The 15,796-nt window shown below is 34.9% G+C and overlaps 2 protein-coding genes across 2 annotated transcripts; one reads left to right on the top strand and one right to left on the bottom strand.

Annotated features, from left to right (window-relative positions):
• Positions 1 to 322: 322 nt before the first annotated feature.
• On the bottom strand, positions 323 to 2,259 carry LOC139864306 (uncharacterized). The gene is made up of 3 exons (XM_071852884.1): positions 1,420 to 2,259; positions 1,020 to 1,157; positions 323 to 922 (listed from the first exon to the last, which is right to left on the bottom strand). Exons 1-3 carry the CDS (start codon positions 2,257 to 2,259, stop codon positions 323 to 325), a joined length of 1,578 nt encoding a protein of 525 aa, XP_071708985.1.
• Positions 2,260 to 10,593: 8,334 nt separating this feature from the next.
• On the top strand, positions 10,594 to 11,408 carry LOC139864305 (uncharacterized mitochondrial protein AtMg00820-like). The gene is made up of 2 exons (XM_071852883.1): positions 10,594 to 10,853; positions 11,249 to 11,408. The coding sequence occupies exons 1-2, from the start codon at positions 10,594 to 10,596 to the stop codon at positions 11,406 to 11,408; spliced, it is 420 nt and encodes a 139-aa protein (XP_071708984.1).
• The last annotated feature ends 4,388 nt before the right edge of the window (positions 11,409 to 15,796 follow it).

Below are 15,796 nucleotides of genomic sequence, written 5' to 3'. Positions count from 1 at the left end.
TAAACCTTTGTCGATAAAATAAAGGTTATAGTGTGTTTTGAAAACGAATGCAGTCTTTGAAAAACATCTCATATAGAGGTCAATACCTCGCAATGAAACCAATTAATATGAAACGTTTATAATCGATATGAACGGGGCATTTCACGAGGTATTTCGTAGGAAATGACCCCACCCTACAGCCCACCTCATTAGCAAAGGATTCAACATCATCATCGTTCTCGCCTATACTGAAAACATGAGATTTAACCATGTTAATCCGTACACACGATACCAGAAAAAACACCTATAGAATACGAATAATATGCCTCAACTCTTGTCTATTCTAATCAGAGAAAATAATAACGTCATCTGCGTACATAAAATGAGAATGACTAATGTTTCCCACATTAATACCACGTATAAATCGCCTCTCCATCGCGCGGTTAATAGTAAGATGTAAACCTTCCATAACTATAATAAAGAGAAAAGGGTTAAGCGGGTCTCCCTGTCGAAGCCCCCGCTTAATTTGAAGTTCCCGAGTCGGACTACCGTTAACAAGCACCGAAGTTCTAGCCGACTTCAAACACCCCAATATCCACCCACGCCACTTATTACCAAAACCAAGAGACGAGAGCAAGAATAATAAATAATCCCAATTGAAAGAATCATATGCTTTCTCGAAGTCCACCTTGAACAATAACATGTGTCGATTAGTCTTCTTATACCAAGACATAATCTCGCTAAGCATTAATGGGCCATCAAGAATCTGCCTTCTGGAAATGAAAGCAGATTGAACGGGACTAATAATCTTATTGATAATAAGTAAAAGTCTATTCGTGACAATTTTGTAGAAAAAACCCACCAAGGATATCAGTCGAAAATCAGTAACAAGAACCGGATTCTTCACTTTTGGAAGCAAATAGAAAAATGCCGAATTAGACCCCTGTGGTAGCGAGCCAGTAGAAAAAAACTCTTCACATCTCTAAACATATCGTTTTGAAAAAGATCCCAGAAGTGTTTGATAAACTGAAAATAAAAACCAGCGGGACCCTGAGCTTTAGAGCTACCGCAATCCCAAATTGCACGTCTAATTTCTGAATCTTCAACATCTCTCTCAAGATGACACGCTTCCACATCAGACAAAACATAGTGAGGGTCGATGTGATCAAAAACAGCTCCTGTATTTATAGCATCAAACTCTCCTTTATAATACTCATAAAAAACATTCTTAATAGTATTAGGATCGACAACCTACGAGCCCTCCACCAATAAGCCTTTAATTAATTGTTGACCGCGTTAAGGAGTAATGAAAAAACTTCGTGTTCTCATCACCCTCTACGTCCCATTTTATTCTCGACTTTTGTAACAAATCAAGACCCGCCAATTTATTTAACTCATCCTTTTCATTGAATAGGCTGTTACGTAAAGAAACCGAATTACGATCAGCATTTCCCCCGTCAATAAGAATATCAAGGTCGACGATTTTTTCTCCAATTCTTTTAGCCTAGTCACTTCTGATGATCTACAAGTATGAATCCAAGATTTTAAAATAGCTTTTAGACGTCGAAACTTAGAAACAATGTTGGAGTCTTGATCAGACTCTAAATATACCCACGCTTCCAGAACCGTAGAATCAAAATCGCTACGAGAGAACCAAGAAGCACAAACTTTGAAATAAGTTGGCCCAAAATCCACCTTATCTTGATACAAAATAATGGGAGAATGGTCCGAATAACCACGCGGCATCACAACACCTTTGAGGTCATCTACACTATGAAAAATATCGTTAGTAACAAAAAAACGATCTAACTTACTAAATTTAGTTCCAGCCTTATTTCGCCAAGTGAACTGTAGACCTCCAAGAGGAATTTCATAGAGAACATTCTGCTCAATGAACTCGTTAAAACAACGAGTATCTAAAGGGCAAAATTCAGATCCGCACCTCTCCCCTTCATTTCTTACTGCGTTCCAATCACCAAACAAAATATACTTGCCAACATTTGCAGCCATGAACGACGAAAGTTTCTGCCATAAAATAGATTTATCGGATACATGTTGAGGCGCATACACGTTAACCATAAACACTTCCAAATCTTCTCGAATCCATCTACCCTTTATAATCACATAATTATCGTCACACCAAATGTCACTTCTACTAAACGCGAATGGATCCCAAAGAGAAATAATGCCTCCGGAAAAACCTCTAGCCAACGAAACCGCGAAATCAAAATTGTGATTACCCCATAACGAACGTAAACGAGAAAACTTTAAGCGTGTCATTTTAGATTTTCGCAAACCAAGGAATTGAATATTAGAATTAACCCATAACTCCCTTATACAAGATCGTTTCGAAGATAATTTTGACCCCCAACTATTAAGAGACATGATCTTCATCTAAAACTATTGAACCCGTCATCACGCTCCAACAAATTATGACATCTTTTTAAGTTGTAACCAAGTAAGTCACCAACACCAAAAATATCAATAACAGAGTTAATATCATTTGAAACTTGATTTAAAAACATCAGTGAAGTATGACAATTAACAGAAGCTCCAGAATTTGTTTGGCAAGTCTTTTTTCATGTTCTGAAATGTAACCAGGGGGATACGATTTGCTTGATTCTTCCTTAGAACCATCTTTTGTTTTTCAACACTATGTGACTTAGCTTCAACATACGCTTGCATTTCAGGTACCTTATCCACCTCAGAAAAATCGTCTAAAATCACCCCTTGAATTCTTTTAGGTGACCAGTAATGCTTTGATTACCAACAACATATTCGATATCACTATCCATCGTATCACTGTTTCCAGATTCAGACTCATCATTGTGATGCCCCGTACTAAATCATCATGTACGGACCATCAACAACAGGATCATTACAAGGTCAAACACTATATGTGTTTTCAAAACAAGTTTGCATCCATATCAAAAGGTGACGTCATAACTAACGTCAATTGTTTTACATCAAAAGTATGCTTCAATGAACAGAAGCAAAGGTAATAGTACGTGACCCTTAGATCGTTACAATTCATAGTTCAAAAGTAATTAAGTTTGAATGCAAGATAAAGTAATTCATGCGAAGATAACTCTAGAGCAGCGGGTGTCTACAGCAAGACTAGTACACAGCGGAAGCAAGTAAACCTTAAGCACCTGAGAAAAACATGCTTAAAAACATCAACACGAATGTTGGTGAGCTATAGTTTAAGTATAACAGTAATGTAAGGTAGGCCACGAGATTTCAGTGCTACAAAGAGCGTTTCAAAATAGTATGATAAAGTATATGTTAACCGTGGGCACTTGGTAACTAACTTAACGTTTATACCCCCTGAAAGTACACTTGGCAAGTGCGTATGTTTATGAAGTATTAAACACTCATTAAATGCTAGCGCTACTAGCCCGAGTGGGGATGTCAAACCCTATGGATCCATATCTAAGATTCGCGTTCACGGTTCAAAAACCAATGATTAAACGTTACCGAGCTAAAGGGAATGTTTATGCCGTTGTATAACCCACACATATATAAGTTTAAGTACTCGTGCCTAGTATGTAAAACATAAAATCCGCATGTATTCTCAGTTCCCAAAATAAGTTAAAGTAAAAAGGGAATGCTATAACTCACAATGATAAAGTAGCGGTAAAGTCGAGTCGGGAAAAGGTGTGCAAGTAATCGGTCCGAAAGTCCTCAACCTAAGTCAAATAGTACTAAGTCAGTAAATCGTCTTAATAGATTTAAAAGTATGTAAATGAGGTCTTAAGGGTCATCATCATTCATCATCAAGCAAAAGGCGTAAAGTAGGTTTCGTTTATGAAAGTAGTTTAAAACAAAGACTGACTTCAGTCAGTCACCACGGCCTCTACCCTCACTGAAATAAGGTGAGACCAGTGGCCTTGGATCCGTATATGAGTCCTTTAAGTGTGGTAAAATTTACAGAAGCAAACTAGTCTTCATTTGACCGTGGCGACAGTCTAAGTGCGAGTAGGTCAGAAATTTATGCACAACGTTAAAGGACATAGTGACGATCGGAGGGCCATAAATCCTAAACCGTAACTCGGATTAAGACGAGTCCTATATGAAAAGTTATCTACTCGAACGGAGATATTTGAAAATCAAGGTTACAGCAACCCAGGTTTACTGGTCTGTTACAGAAACAGCAGAACAGTAGGCTGTAAACAGAAACAGAAAGATAAATGGGTTCCGGTGGGTTTTGGTGCTTGATGTTCATCATGGTTCTCATCCTTGATGCATATAGCTTCAAGTGTACAACTCATTGATGTGTTTACATCATCTTCACCAAGGTTTGACCATCATAACCCAAGTGCAAGTCTAAGACATGAAGCACAACTCACTTAAGTGTTGCATGTGTTTTGATGAACCAAAGTTACATCAAAGTCTTAGATCTAACACATACATGAACTTTAAAGGTAATATTGAACTATAAACTTGAAAGTAAGCTAACTAATCAAGATATTAAGGTGTAGAACATGGTTCTTAGTTAGATCTTGAAGATCCAAGACTCAAAAGTCTAGATCAAGCATAAGTATACAAAGTTATATTTAAAGAAAACTTATTTGTGTGTTCTTGAACTTTCAAAGTTAACTTTTAGCTCAAGATTAATGAGATCAAGACTAACTTGTAGTACTTGACCATTTAAACTAATTACATGAAATTAAAGTGCAAGAATGAAGAAGTAAACTAAGTAAACAAGTAATTAGTTCATGGTTTGTTCATACTTTAAAGATTCAAACCAAAGTTTGATCTTTAAGAAAGTAAACTTTAAAGTTTACTAACATGACTTACAAGTATGAATTTAACAACTATGAACTTACAAACTTTTGATACTTTAAGTGTAGAACATAAACTAGAGAGTTTATGTTCTTGTTTGTTCTTGTAAATACAAGAAAAAATGAAGAATAAACTACCAAGTTTGATTCTTGAAAACATGTAAGTAAAGAAAGATAGCAACTAGTAAGTAAGTAACAATAATCAAGTAACAACTACAACTAACAAAAGATTATAATAATCAAAGAATGATGATGATTATGGGGTGTCTTGGTCACGGTTTTGGGACAAAGAAAAAGAGAGGAGAAAGCCTTGAAAGAACTCACACTTTAGAGAGCAAATGAGAGAAAAGTTGAATTGTTTTGTGGGTAAGTTTGAATGAGAGAAAAACTAGCAAGTGTAGTAATGAAAAGTGAAACAAAAACCTCCCTTATGCCAAAGGGAACCTACGGCCAGCAGAAATCAAAGGGAAAGGGGAGAAGTCCCTTGGTCATTAACATGTAAAAGTTACAAAAGATGGATAATAAGGGTGCACGCATGGGGATTAAGTGCAAACTAGATTCCTATGTGACTTAACTAACTAGTTGCAACTTAAATGACACTTACACATGAAAGACATGGGCTAGTGAATCCAATAAGGTGTAGGGTGGGCTTATAAGTCCATATTCATGAGTCCATTAACATTAAACAAGCCCAAGTTCCATTAATTTACCAATTAATCCAATTAAAGCCCAAGTAACTAACTAATAACCATAGTTAATTAAAATGATTAATAAACTTAATCATGAATGCAAATAATATCTAAAAATATTATTCGTGAAAGTTTCGTGTGCACAAAGACGTTTCGGGCAATTAAAGTCAAGTACGGGCAATCATGGTTACATGTAAATGTAATAACATACATTCGTTTAATCACACGCATTAATAATAATAATTATTAATAAATAAATGTTGGAAAAACCAGGGTCGTTACAATCATGGTTTGAAGAATCAATTGTCGAGTCGATGTCAAATGACCAAGTACCTACTTCATGAGCTGAAATAACCAAATCAGTACCTTTGATGCTTACAACTTCACTAGAAGAAATGTTCTTTTTAGAGTAAGTAGCCAAGCACACTCTAGCAGATGAAAGGCGGACTTTGCTATTTGCTTCGAAAAAAAAAAAGAATCTACCAAATATAGAAGCCACTTTCTTAAACGCAGAAGTACCCCAAGCACGTGTAGGCACGCCTGAGATATCGATCCAAACGATCCTCTCATCTACAATGAAATTATCTGAAGCATCTATTATGTTGGAGAACAATGACATCAGTTTTTTGTTACCTTTAAAAGCATTTAAACTTGATTCCGCATTGAATTTCAACCAAATCAAGTAACATCTAACATATTGAATTTTAAAATCCACAAAACCTTCTGCTAAACAAAGACGATACACCGTATAAAGAGTTCCAAAATCCTTTACCTTAGCCATCACCACGTAGTAGTTTTTAGTAATGGAAACTAAATTAGATTCCTCAAGCACCAGCTTAGGTTTGGGTTTAATACCCAAAACTTTAGAAGCATATGATCCTTCTTCAGGTTTTTGAAGAACGTTATTAACCGAAGTATCAATTGGCACCCAGGTCTTCTTAACCACTATATATCATGTTTAGGGTTTCTCACAGTATTGTCATATTTCGATATTTTAATGAACAAGTGATAGTTGCCCATCCATACATCCTATAAACGATTTTCCATGGCCAATGCATGTTTCACACCCAAAAATTTAACAAAAGCGAAACGTTTACCAGTCTTTGCGCGTTTCTTCGAGATGAAAACATCAGAGAAACACCCATATACGTCGAAAGTCTTTCGAAGATCATTCACATCACATAATCTAGGAAATTGGTGTCGAAAAACGATTGATAATCCTCTTCGACACTATCTTAAAAATTTACATCGATTTTCCGATACACAGTTTTGTTGTTTCTTCGCTCCTTAAGATACCAACTGTTAGAATATATTAAGGAAAAGTCAAACTGCAACCAATAAAGTCCAATAACCTTATTTGGTTATTTAACCTTGGGATCAGAATATATCTTCATCATGTCCCCTTCTAGCATAGCAACAAGGATAACGGGTCAAATGGGTACAATCTGCAAATTTCCTCAAATGGTACATAGAGGTTCCAAAGGTGGTGTTGGAGCCATTCTAGTTTAGGAAATAGCTGTTACCTTTTCTAGTGTATAAATACACTCTCATTGTAAACAAGAACTTTAATACAATTTGTATCAATCATTGAAATCAATACAAAGATCAAATATTCTGTCTTAAATATTTCTTATCATGGTATCAGAGCTTATGGTTTGCTGATCCGTAATCAAAGAAACCAAATAAGCCTATCATTTACCAAATTAAATGGCTGTCATGTCTAGTGACGGTAACCCAGTTTTTTCAAGCTCAACAGAAAGCTCACAAAACCCACAAAACAATGATATATCAAAACAACTTGCAGATTTCTTAAAAATTAGCCTTCAAACACAACTAAAACTTTCTGATAGCTTAAAGATTAATTTAAGCTTATCAAGCCAAAATTATGCACTTTGGTCCAGGATGATTAAGGTGGCTATAGGAGGAAAATCAAAAAATCTCCTTAACCATCTCACATCAAGTCCACCAGAAAGTGATGATCCTAGCTTCGAAAAATGGGAACAAGATGATCTTGTTGTGTTTTCATGGCTAATTCAGAACATTGAGCCTAATCTTGCAAGCAATTTGACTGAGTTTCCCACAGCCAAGGCTTTGTGAGATGCTCTAGTCACCACTTACAGCAGTGGAAAAGATAAGCTTCAGAATTTCGATCTCCATGTCAAAGCAAATGACATAAAGCAAGAAAACATGTCTCTCTCAGATCTGTGGATCACAATGCAAGGGATTTGGGGAGAAATAGATCGAAGAGATCCTAATCCCATGAAATGTTCAACCGACATTGTGACCGATAACAGAATCCGAGCAGAACAAAAGCTTTTTCATTTTTAAATGCTCTTGACTCAAAACATGACACAATCAAAAGAGAACTGTTAAGGTTTGAGCCCATACCAACTGCAGAAGAAGCATATGCAGCAGTAAGGAAGGAGGTTGCACACCAATTAATTTTAGGGAAAACCAATCACTTCAGCCAAAATCAAGGTGTGGCATCTGGATTAGCAGCCACCAACCAAAACGAGTCTTTGGGGTTAGCTGCTAAATCAAATCGACACCCAACACCAAGAATTGATAAATCGAAACTTAAATGTACAAGGTGTGGGAAATCCAAGCATACCATTGATCAATGTTTTGAAATCAAGGGATATCCGGAGTGGTAGACAAAGCCAAGCAAAAGTAGGGCAACGACGGCGGCAGCGACGGCCGGAGCTACCACTACCACTGCTAACATCGATACAGGCTTCGGTGGCATCATCACAAACAAACAAGAAGGTACTCTGTCTGTTACTGAATCTTGCTATAAAATGAAAAGACCAACAAAGAGGGATGGATGGGAACCCTTAACCACCATCGATTTAACTGATAATGTGACAGAACCAGAAAATACCTCTTTTTGTGATAACGATACAGAAAAAGTGAAAAAGAGAGTTTCTCTCTCTACCTCCTTCCAACAACCGGTTGATATAACAAGCTAGATGCACGAATTAGGGTTAGATAACCCTAAAGATACCACATGGGCTGACTTATTTAAGTCTCAAACTTTACTTGGGCTACAAAGGGAACCCACGAAACCCAATAAAAGGGAGGAAAATAATAAGCCCAATTTCTGTAAACAGTCCATTAATGATAACACTTTAAAATATGGGATTGGGCTATTTAAAAGGAATATGGGGTATGTCAGGTCCACGAAACCTGTTGGGCCCCATAAACACGTGTGGACTAATAATGGACCCAAAACAAAGTCAAGAGTTTTAAAACCCGAGTCAACTATTCCATGTCAAAACACGTACTCCGTTCTAGCTAAAACACAAGATAACGACAACTTTTCTAAAGCAAACGTTGTTTCAAATAACTCAAAATCCACGTCTTGGATTCTTGATTGTGGAGCAACGGACACTATGACCTTTGATAAAAATGACATAATTTTTGAAACTAAACCTAGGAAAAATAAAGTACAAACGGCTAATGGTGAAATTGTTCAAGTTAAAAATGGCGGAACGATTGAAATTTCACCCACAATTAAACTACCTAATTGTCTATATATTCCAGCTTTATCTCATAAGCTGTTATCGGTAAGTCATGTCACAAAAGAACTAAACTATAAAGTCCTGATTTATCCGACTTTCTGCATCTTGCAGGACATCCGGACAGGACACCTGTTTGGGCGTGTCACTGAAAAAGGGGGGTTATACTATGTTGACGAGGTTTCTCAACAAGGCACCGTGAAACTTGCTCATGAAACACCTTCGAGGGAAGCTTGGTTATGGCATAGAATATTGGGTCATCCATCATCCGGCTATTTGCATGCTTTATTTCCTAGTTTATTTTCGTCTAATGTTAATTTAAACTGTGAAACTTGTATTTTGGCTAAGAGCTACCGTAGTACTTTTAAACCTAGTAATTCTAGAATGGATGCACCATTTGTTTTAATTCATTATGATGTTTGGGGACCGGCTCCGGTTAATGGGGGAACGAAGTTTTGATATTTTGTTTTATTTATTGATGATCATACCCGTATGACTTGGATCTATTTTTTAACTCATAAATCAGAAGTTTTTGAAAAGTTCTCTCTTTTCTATAAAATGATAAAAACACAATTTAATAAGAACATACAAATTCTAAGATCCGATAATGGAGGAGAATTTGTTAATGCTTCAATGAAACTTTTTTGTGAAAACAATGGAATTATACATCAAACTTCATGCGCACATACCCCCGAACAAAATGGAGTCGCCGAACGTAAAAACCGACTACTTTTAGAAATGACAAGAGCCATGATGATTGAGTCGAAAGTTCCAATGAGTTTTTGGCCCGAAGATATTGCTTCCGCTACCTATCTCATTAACCGCCTTCCTACCAAAGTTTTGGGTACGAAAACTCCGAGGGATGCTCTTTCTCAATTCCACACCCTTCCAACATCTTTTAGTATTGAACCTCGTGTGTTTGGGTGCTCGGTTTTCGTTCACATTCCAAAAAATGAACGCACCAAGTTAGATCCATGTGCGGAAAAGTGTGTGATGGTTGGCTATGGCATAAACCAAAAGGGGTATCGTTATTATAGTCCGAAACGACGTCATGTATTTACCACAATGAATTGTGACTTTATTGAAACTGAATATTTCTACAATACCCAACTCACGAGTGAGGGGGAGAAAGAAGAGGATAATGACACTCTAAGTTGGATACAATGGGCTTCGAACCCAGAACCCAAAAATATCCTACCTATATCAAATCCCATACCAACTTCCGACAACATCCCACCTTCAAATATCGAAAGTACACCTAACCCTGAAACTACACAAAGTTTTGAACCCACTAATGAGTCCACCAACGACCTCTCAGATACCGAAACCTCTTTTAAAGACAATCCACTTCCACTTCCTACTGACATCCACTCTCCAGATAATAATGATTCCACCTCGAATCATACTTCGAAGAGATATGTCTTACCACAACGAACCAATAGAGGTGTACCACCAAAAAGATACTCCCCAGAAAAAGAAGCCCAACGGTCAAAATATCCCATTGCGAACATAGCACATGGAAACCTATCAAATGAAGCACAACAGTTTAATGATGCTTTATATTCGGAAAAGATTCCAAGCACCGTTGATCAAGCAATGAAATCAGAAAAATGAAAAAAAGCTATGGAAGAAGAAATTGAAGCTCTCAAAAAAAGTGAAACATGGGAAAAGTGTATTATTCCACCAGGAAAGAAACCCGTAGGGAGTCGATGGGTGTTTACAATCAAAAGAAAACCATATGGTACTACTGAAAGATATAAAGCCCGTCTTGTTACCAAGGGATATACTCAGACGTATGGAATTGACTATTCCGAGACGTTTTCCCCGGTTGCAAAAATTGATACTATTAGAGTTCTCTTCTCTATCGCTGCAAATGAAGATTGGCCACTTCACCAATTTTATGTGAAGAATGCTTTTCTCCATGGCGAATTAAAGGAAGAAGTGTATATGGTAGCTCCACCAGGATTTGCGGGAAACTTCAATGATAGGGAAGTTTGTCGACTTAAAAAATCTCTATATGGGTTAAAACAATCTCCACGGGCTTGGTTTGGGAAATTCACATTATTTATGAAAAAACATAATTTTAAACAAAGTAACTCGAATCATACCCTTTTCTTAAGACGAAAAAATAATCTTATCACGTGTTTAATTATTTATGTTAATGATATGATAATAACGGGTAATGATAAAGAATAAATTTGTAATTTGAAAACAAATTTATTTAAGGAATTTGAAATGAAAGATTTGGGCCAACTTAAATATTTTTTGGGGATTGAAGTGATAAGATCCCAACAGGGATGATTGATTGCAAACCAGCTGAGACCCCAATGATTCCAAATTTAAAGTTATACATGGAATATGATGGTGATGTCGATCTTGCCGATAAAGAACAATACCAAAGAATAGTGGGAAAGCTTATTTATCTTGCGCACACTTGACCGGACATAGCACATGCAGTAGGAGTGGTGAGCCAATTCATGCACAAACCACAAGCCCATCATATGGAAGCTGCAATGAGGATTATTAGATACTTAAAGAAAACCCCGAGTCATGGAGTTGTATTCAAGAAAAATGGGCATCTCAAAACACAGATATATACTGATGCAAGTTGGGCTGGAGAAAAAGGAGATCGAAGATCTACATCCGGATTCTTCACAATTGTTGGAGGAAATTTAGTTGCATGGAGAAGTAAGAAACAAAAGGTTGTGTCACTTTCAAGTGCCGAATCCGAGTTTAGAGGAATAGCAAAGGGAGTGGTTGAGGCATTATGGATAAAGAAACTTCTAACGGAAATCGGGTTCCCGCCAAAAGAAACTATTCAAATACTTTGTGACAATGAAGCCGCAATTGCTATCTCCGAGAATCCCGTTCAACATGACCGAACTAAGCATATTGAAATTGATCGGCACTTCATCAGAGAAAAGCTAGACGGTGAAATTATTTCGTTACCATCTATCAGATCAGAAGACCAGTTAGCCGATATTCTGACTAAATCGGTGAACGGAAGACTTTTCAGCGATATCCTCGACAAGTTAAACATCGAAAACCCCACTGTTCAACTTGAGGGGGAGTGTTAGAATATATTAAGGAAAAGTCAAACTGCAACCAATAAAATCAAATAACCTTATTTGGTTATTTGGCCTTGGGATCAGAATATATCTTCATCATGTCCCCTTCTAGCATAGCAACAAGGATAACGGGTCAAACGGGTACAATCTGCAAATTTCCTCAAATGGTACATAGAGGTTCCAAAGGTGGTGTTGGAGCCATTCTAGTTTAGGAAATAGCTGTTACCATTTCTAGTGTATAAATACACACTCATTGTAAACAATAACTTTAATACAATTTGTATCAATCATTGAAATCAATACAAAGATCAAATATTCTGTCTTAAATATTTCTTATCACCAACCATTTTTCAAAGGAGTAGATCGAGTGTTCCCAACCATGAAGAAGGTGATTGGCGTTTGATCCTGCCGATAGATCACCGGAGAAGAATAAGAGAAGACGACGGCGCTTCAATTCTGTTAGAATCGTCCGAGTTTTGTAATTCTCAATAATTGATAAATCCAAATAACATAAATACAATTATGTAGTTTTACTTTGAAAAAAGAGAGCCAAAAACTCTGTATTTGAGACAGTTCTAGTATTCCAATTGTTTGGAACAAAATCAGATAATAAAAAAAAGTCAATTTGATTGCTGGTTCAGAAAGACAAGTTGAAGTAAGGACCATTGGTTGTGATCAATGTGATATGATCGTCGCATAAATTAAATTATCTTTATCTCATCGATGAATACAAATCAACGAAACCATTCGATAGAAACTCTCTCAAAGACGATAAAAAGATGGAGTATAGTGACTGGTGACATTGTTTATCATGACCAGAATACTTTCAAGAAGAAATTTGAGAGTAAAAACAATATTAAGAAGAATCTTCACTAAGTAACATGTAACTAAATATAGATACGATACTGAAAACAAGTAATAATTGAAACAAACAAAATAATGCATTTGATTAATAAATGGTTAAAACTCAGAGTATTATTTAAAGAAATCAATACAGCTTTTCATCTTCATTTGAAATAAATGAATTTATTAATCCCGTAAACAGTATTTGTTTAGTTTGAAATGATATCTTATAAATAATCATAAAGAACAATTATATTGTCATATGAAACAATTAAACATATCATGCAAAACTGAAAATTGATCGGAAGCGGGGAGACCGTCGTTGTAACGAGATGAATATCGTAAAACAGATTTAGCTTTGCTCAAATTCATATGTAGGTGTGTGGTCCAAAGTTTTCGTTTTTGTGTGTGTATTTCTATATACCAAAAGCTTGGTATTTATAGTGCAAATATGATCAACCAAAAAAAAGAAAAGATTTACAATACCGAACAAAAAGGAAGCAATTTTGTTTTTGGTGGACAAAACAATCATTTTCTCGGTTGATAAATTAAATCTTTTTCTTAACTTGCAAGTCAAAAATGGATTGCAAATTGCAAAGAGTGGCTCGTAAGGGCTCGAAATTTAGGAGCTCACATTGGATCAGAGAAACCTCAAGTCTAAATCCGAAAGTCTGCACCCCATGTGAGCGCATAGGTAAAGAAGTAACACACACACACACACAACCTCTTAACATTGCTTAGAGTCAAAACCTTATAAACCATCTAATACTACTTCTTCTTCTTCTTCTGGGCGATGTGGGACAAGTTCCCATTCCATTCATATTTTATTCATATTTTGTACGGAACACTTATTTTTAAAAGGCGGGTATCTCATTAATCTTTTATCTGTTTAAAACATACATTAGTTCGTTTTAAAGTCCCTGTCAAGAATTACAAAATACACTAAATAGTTAATAATAAGTAAAAATGTCACCATATTATGGCATTTTTTCCAAATATATGGTCCACTATTCTTTTTTGAGATGTTTCAGATTAATTTTTTATTTTTATAAATGAAAAAGAAAAATAATTTGATAATGTTCTTTTGTACCCTACTCTATATATGTAAGACAAAAAGATATGTGAAAAGTAAAGAGTAAGACTGTAAAATTAACAAAACTTACATGCGACATCTATTTTTTGTTAAACTTTGTGTTTTTTTTATCCGCAGACAATAGATTTGAGACAGAGGGAGTACTACGTTATCCAAATATTGCCACCGCCAAGATTGTCCAATCACTTTGGTTAATAAGTTGCACAAATTAGAAGTATATATAATACAATATAATATAATATACATTACTTTATCATGAATTAATGTGTTTAGAGTAAAACACACTCTGTTAAATCAATATTTTCAACATAAAATAGTATAATTTTATATAGTTATAAATTAAAATATATTAATAATACTCCATATAAAAGGATATATAAATAAAAGAACATACTTCTAGTGAAACTAAAAAAACTATATATATATATATATATATATATATATATATATATATATATATATATATATATATATATATATATATATATATATATATATATATATATGGCCATCAACAAGATGGAATCCCTTTTTAAGGGGGAAGTAACTTTTTTTTTGTTTTAATTTTTTTTTTCAAACATTAAGATCACATGAAAATATGAACATTTAAAAAAGACACCTTGTGACGAATGTTATTATTTTGGCGGGAAATCTCTCAAAGAAATAAATGATAACATTCATCACGAGTAATGTTTTAATTACAGTTTATTTGCATCGTTTTGTTTTAATCTTGTGTGAAGTATTTTTTTTTTTTTTTTTTTTTTTAGAAATTTAGCCCGATTTAGAGTTTGTGGTTTAGGGTTTAGTGTTTTGGGTTTAGTTCCTAAATCCAAAATCCTAAACCCTAAACTCTAAGCCGTTCATGTTAAAAATTCAATCTAAATCTTAATTTCTAACCCTAAATCCTAATTTTTAAACTCAAAACCCTAATTTTAAAACTCTAATAGCTCAACTCTAATTTTTAACCCTCTAATTTTTAAACTCTATCTTCTAACCCCTTATAAAAACTCAGAAGCAAAATATTCATTGCAATGAATGTTATCATTTATTTTCTCGAACGTTTTTTCGCCAAAATAATAACATTTATCACAAAGTGTCTTTTTTAAATATTCATATTTTCATGTGATTTTAATTCTTGAATATTTTTTTTTCAAATAAATGAAAAAAAATTATTCCCCCCCACTTTCACCTAAAAAAAGTGTTTTCTTCTTGATTAAAACACTATATATAGAGCAGAGATTAATGGATAATCACTGCTTTGGAGATAAAGAGTTAAGTACTTCTCAACCACACATTTTCAACCCATTAACATACATCAGATGTTTGAGAATATTTTTAGTTCATTAACATTCATTTTAATTATTATCATACATCATAACATTTACTTTTACACGTTAACATTCATTCAAAATATTATTATAAATCGGATGTATGTTAACATGTTGAAAATGTGTGTCTGAGAATTACTTATCTCTTATTTCAAAAAACCTGCTTAGCATTGGATCCTTCACACACACACACACACACACACACACACACACACATATACATGTATATATACATGTATATATACATGTATATATACATGTGTGTGTGTGTGTGTGTTAAAAAATGGGTATTCTACACTAAAAACTATTTTTTTCACAAAAAGTGTTGTAACATCCTCGAATTAGGTTTAGATTAAAATAACCATTTGCTCTTAATACGTTTTAAGTGCTTTTAATGAAATAATTATTTATATTATATTATTTGTCCAATGGGTCATTTTGTGACAAGGGTCACTGAAATGTTTTATTTATTAATTTTGGACCTCGTTTGGGTT

This window comes from Rutidosis leptorrhynchoides, chromosome 8, assembly GCF_046630445.1.
Source record: "Rutidosis leptorrhynchoides isolate AG116_Rl617_1_P2 chromosome 8, CSIRO_AGI_Rlap_v1, whole genome shotgun sequence".
Classification (NCBI taxonomy): domain Eukaryota; kingdom Viridiplantae; phylum Streptophyta; class Magnoliopsida; order Asterales; family Asteraceae; genus Rutidosis; species Rutidosis leptorrhynchoides.
The sequence above is the reverse complement of the archived record's forward strand: the minus strand, read 5'-3'. Positions and strand labels throughout refer to the sequence as shown.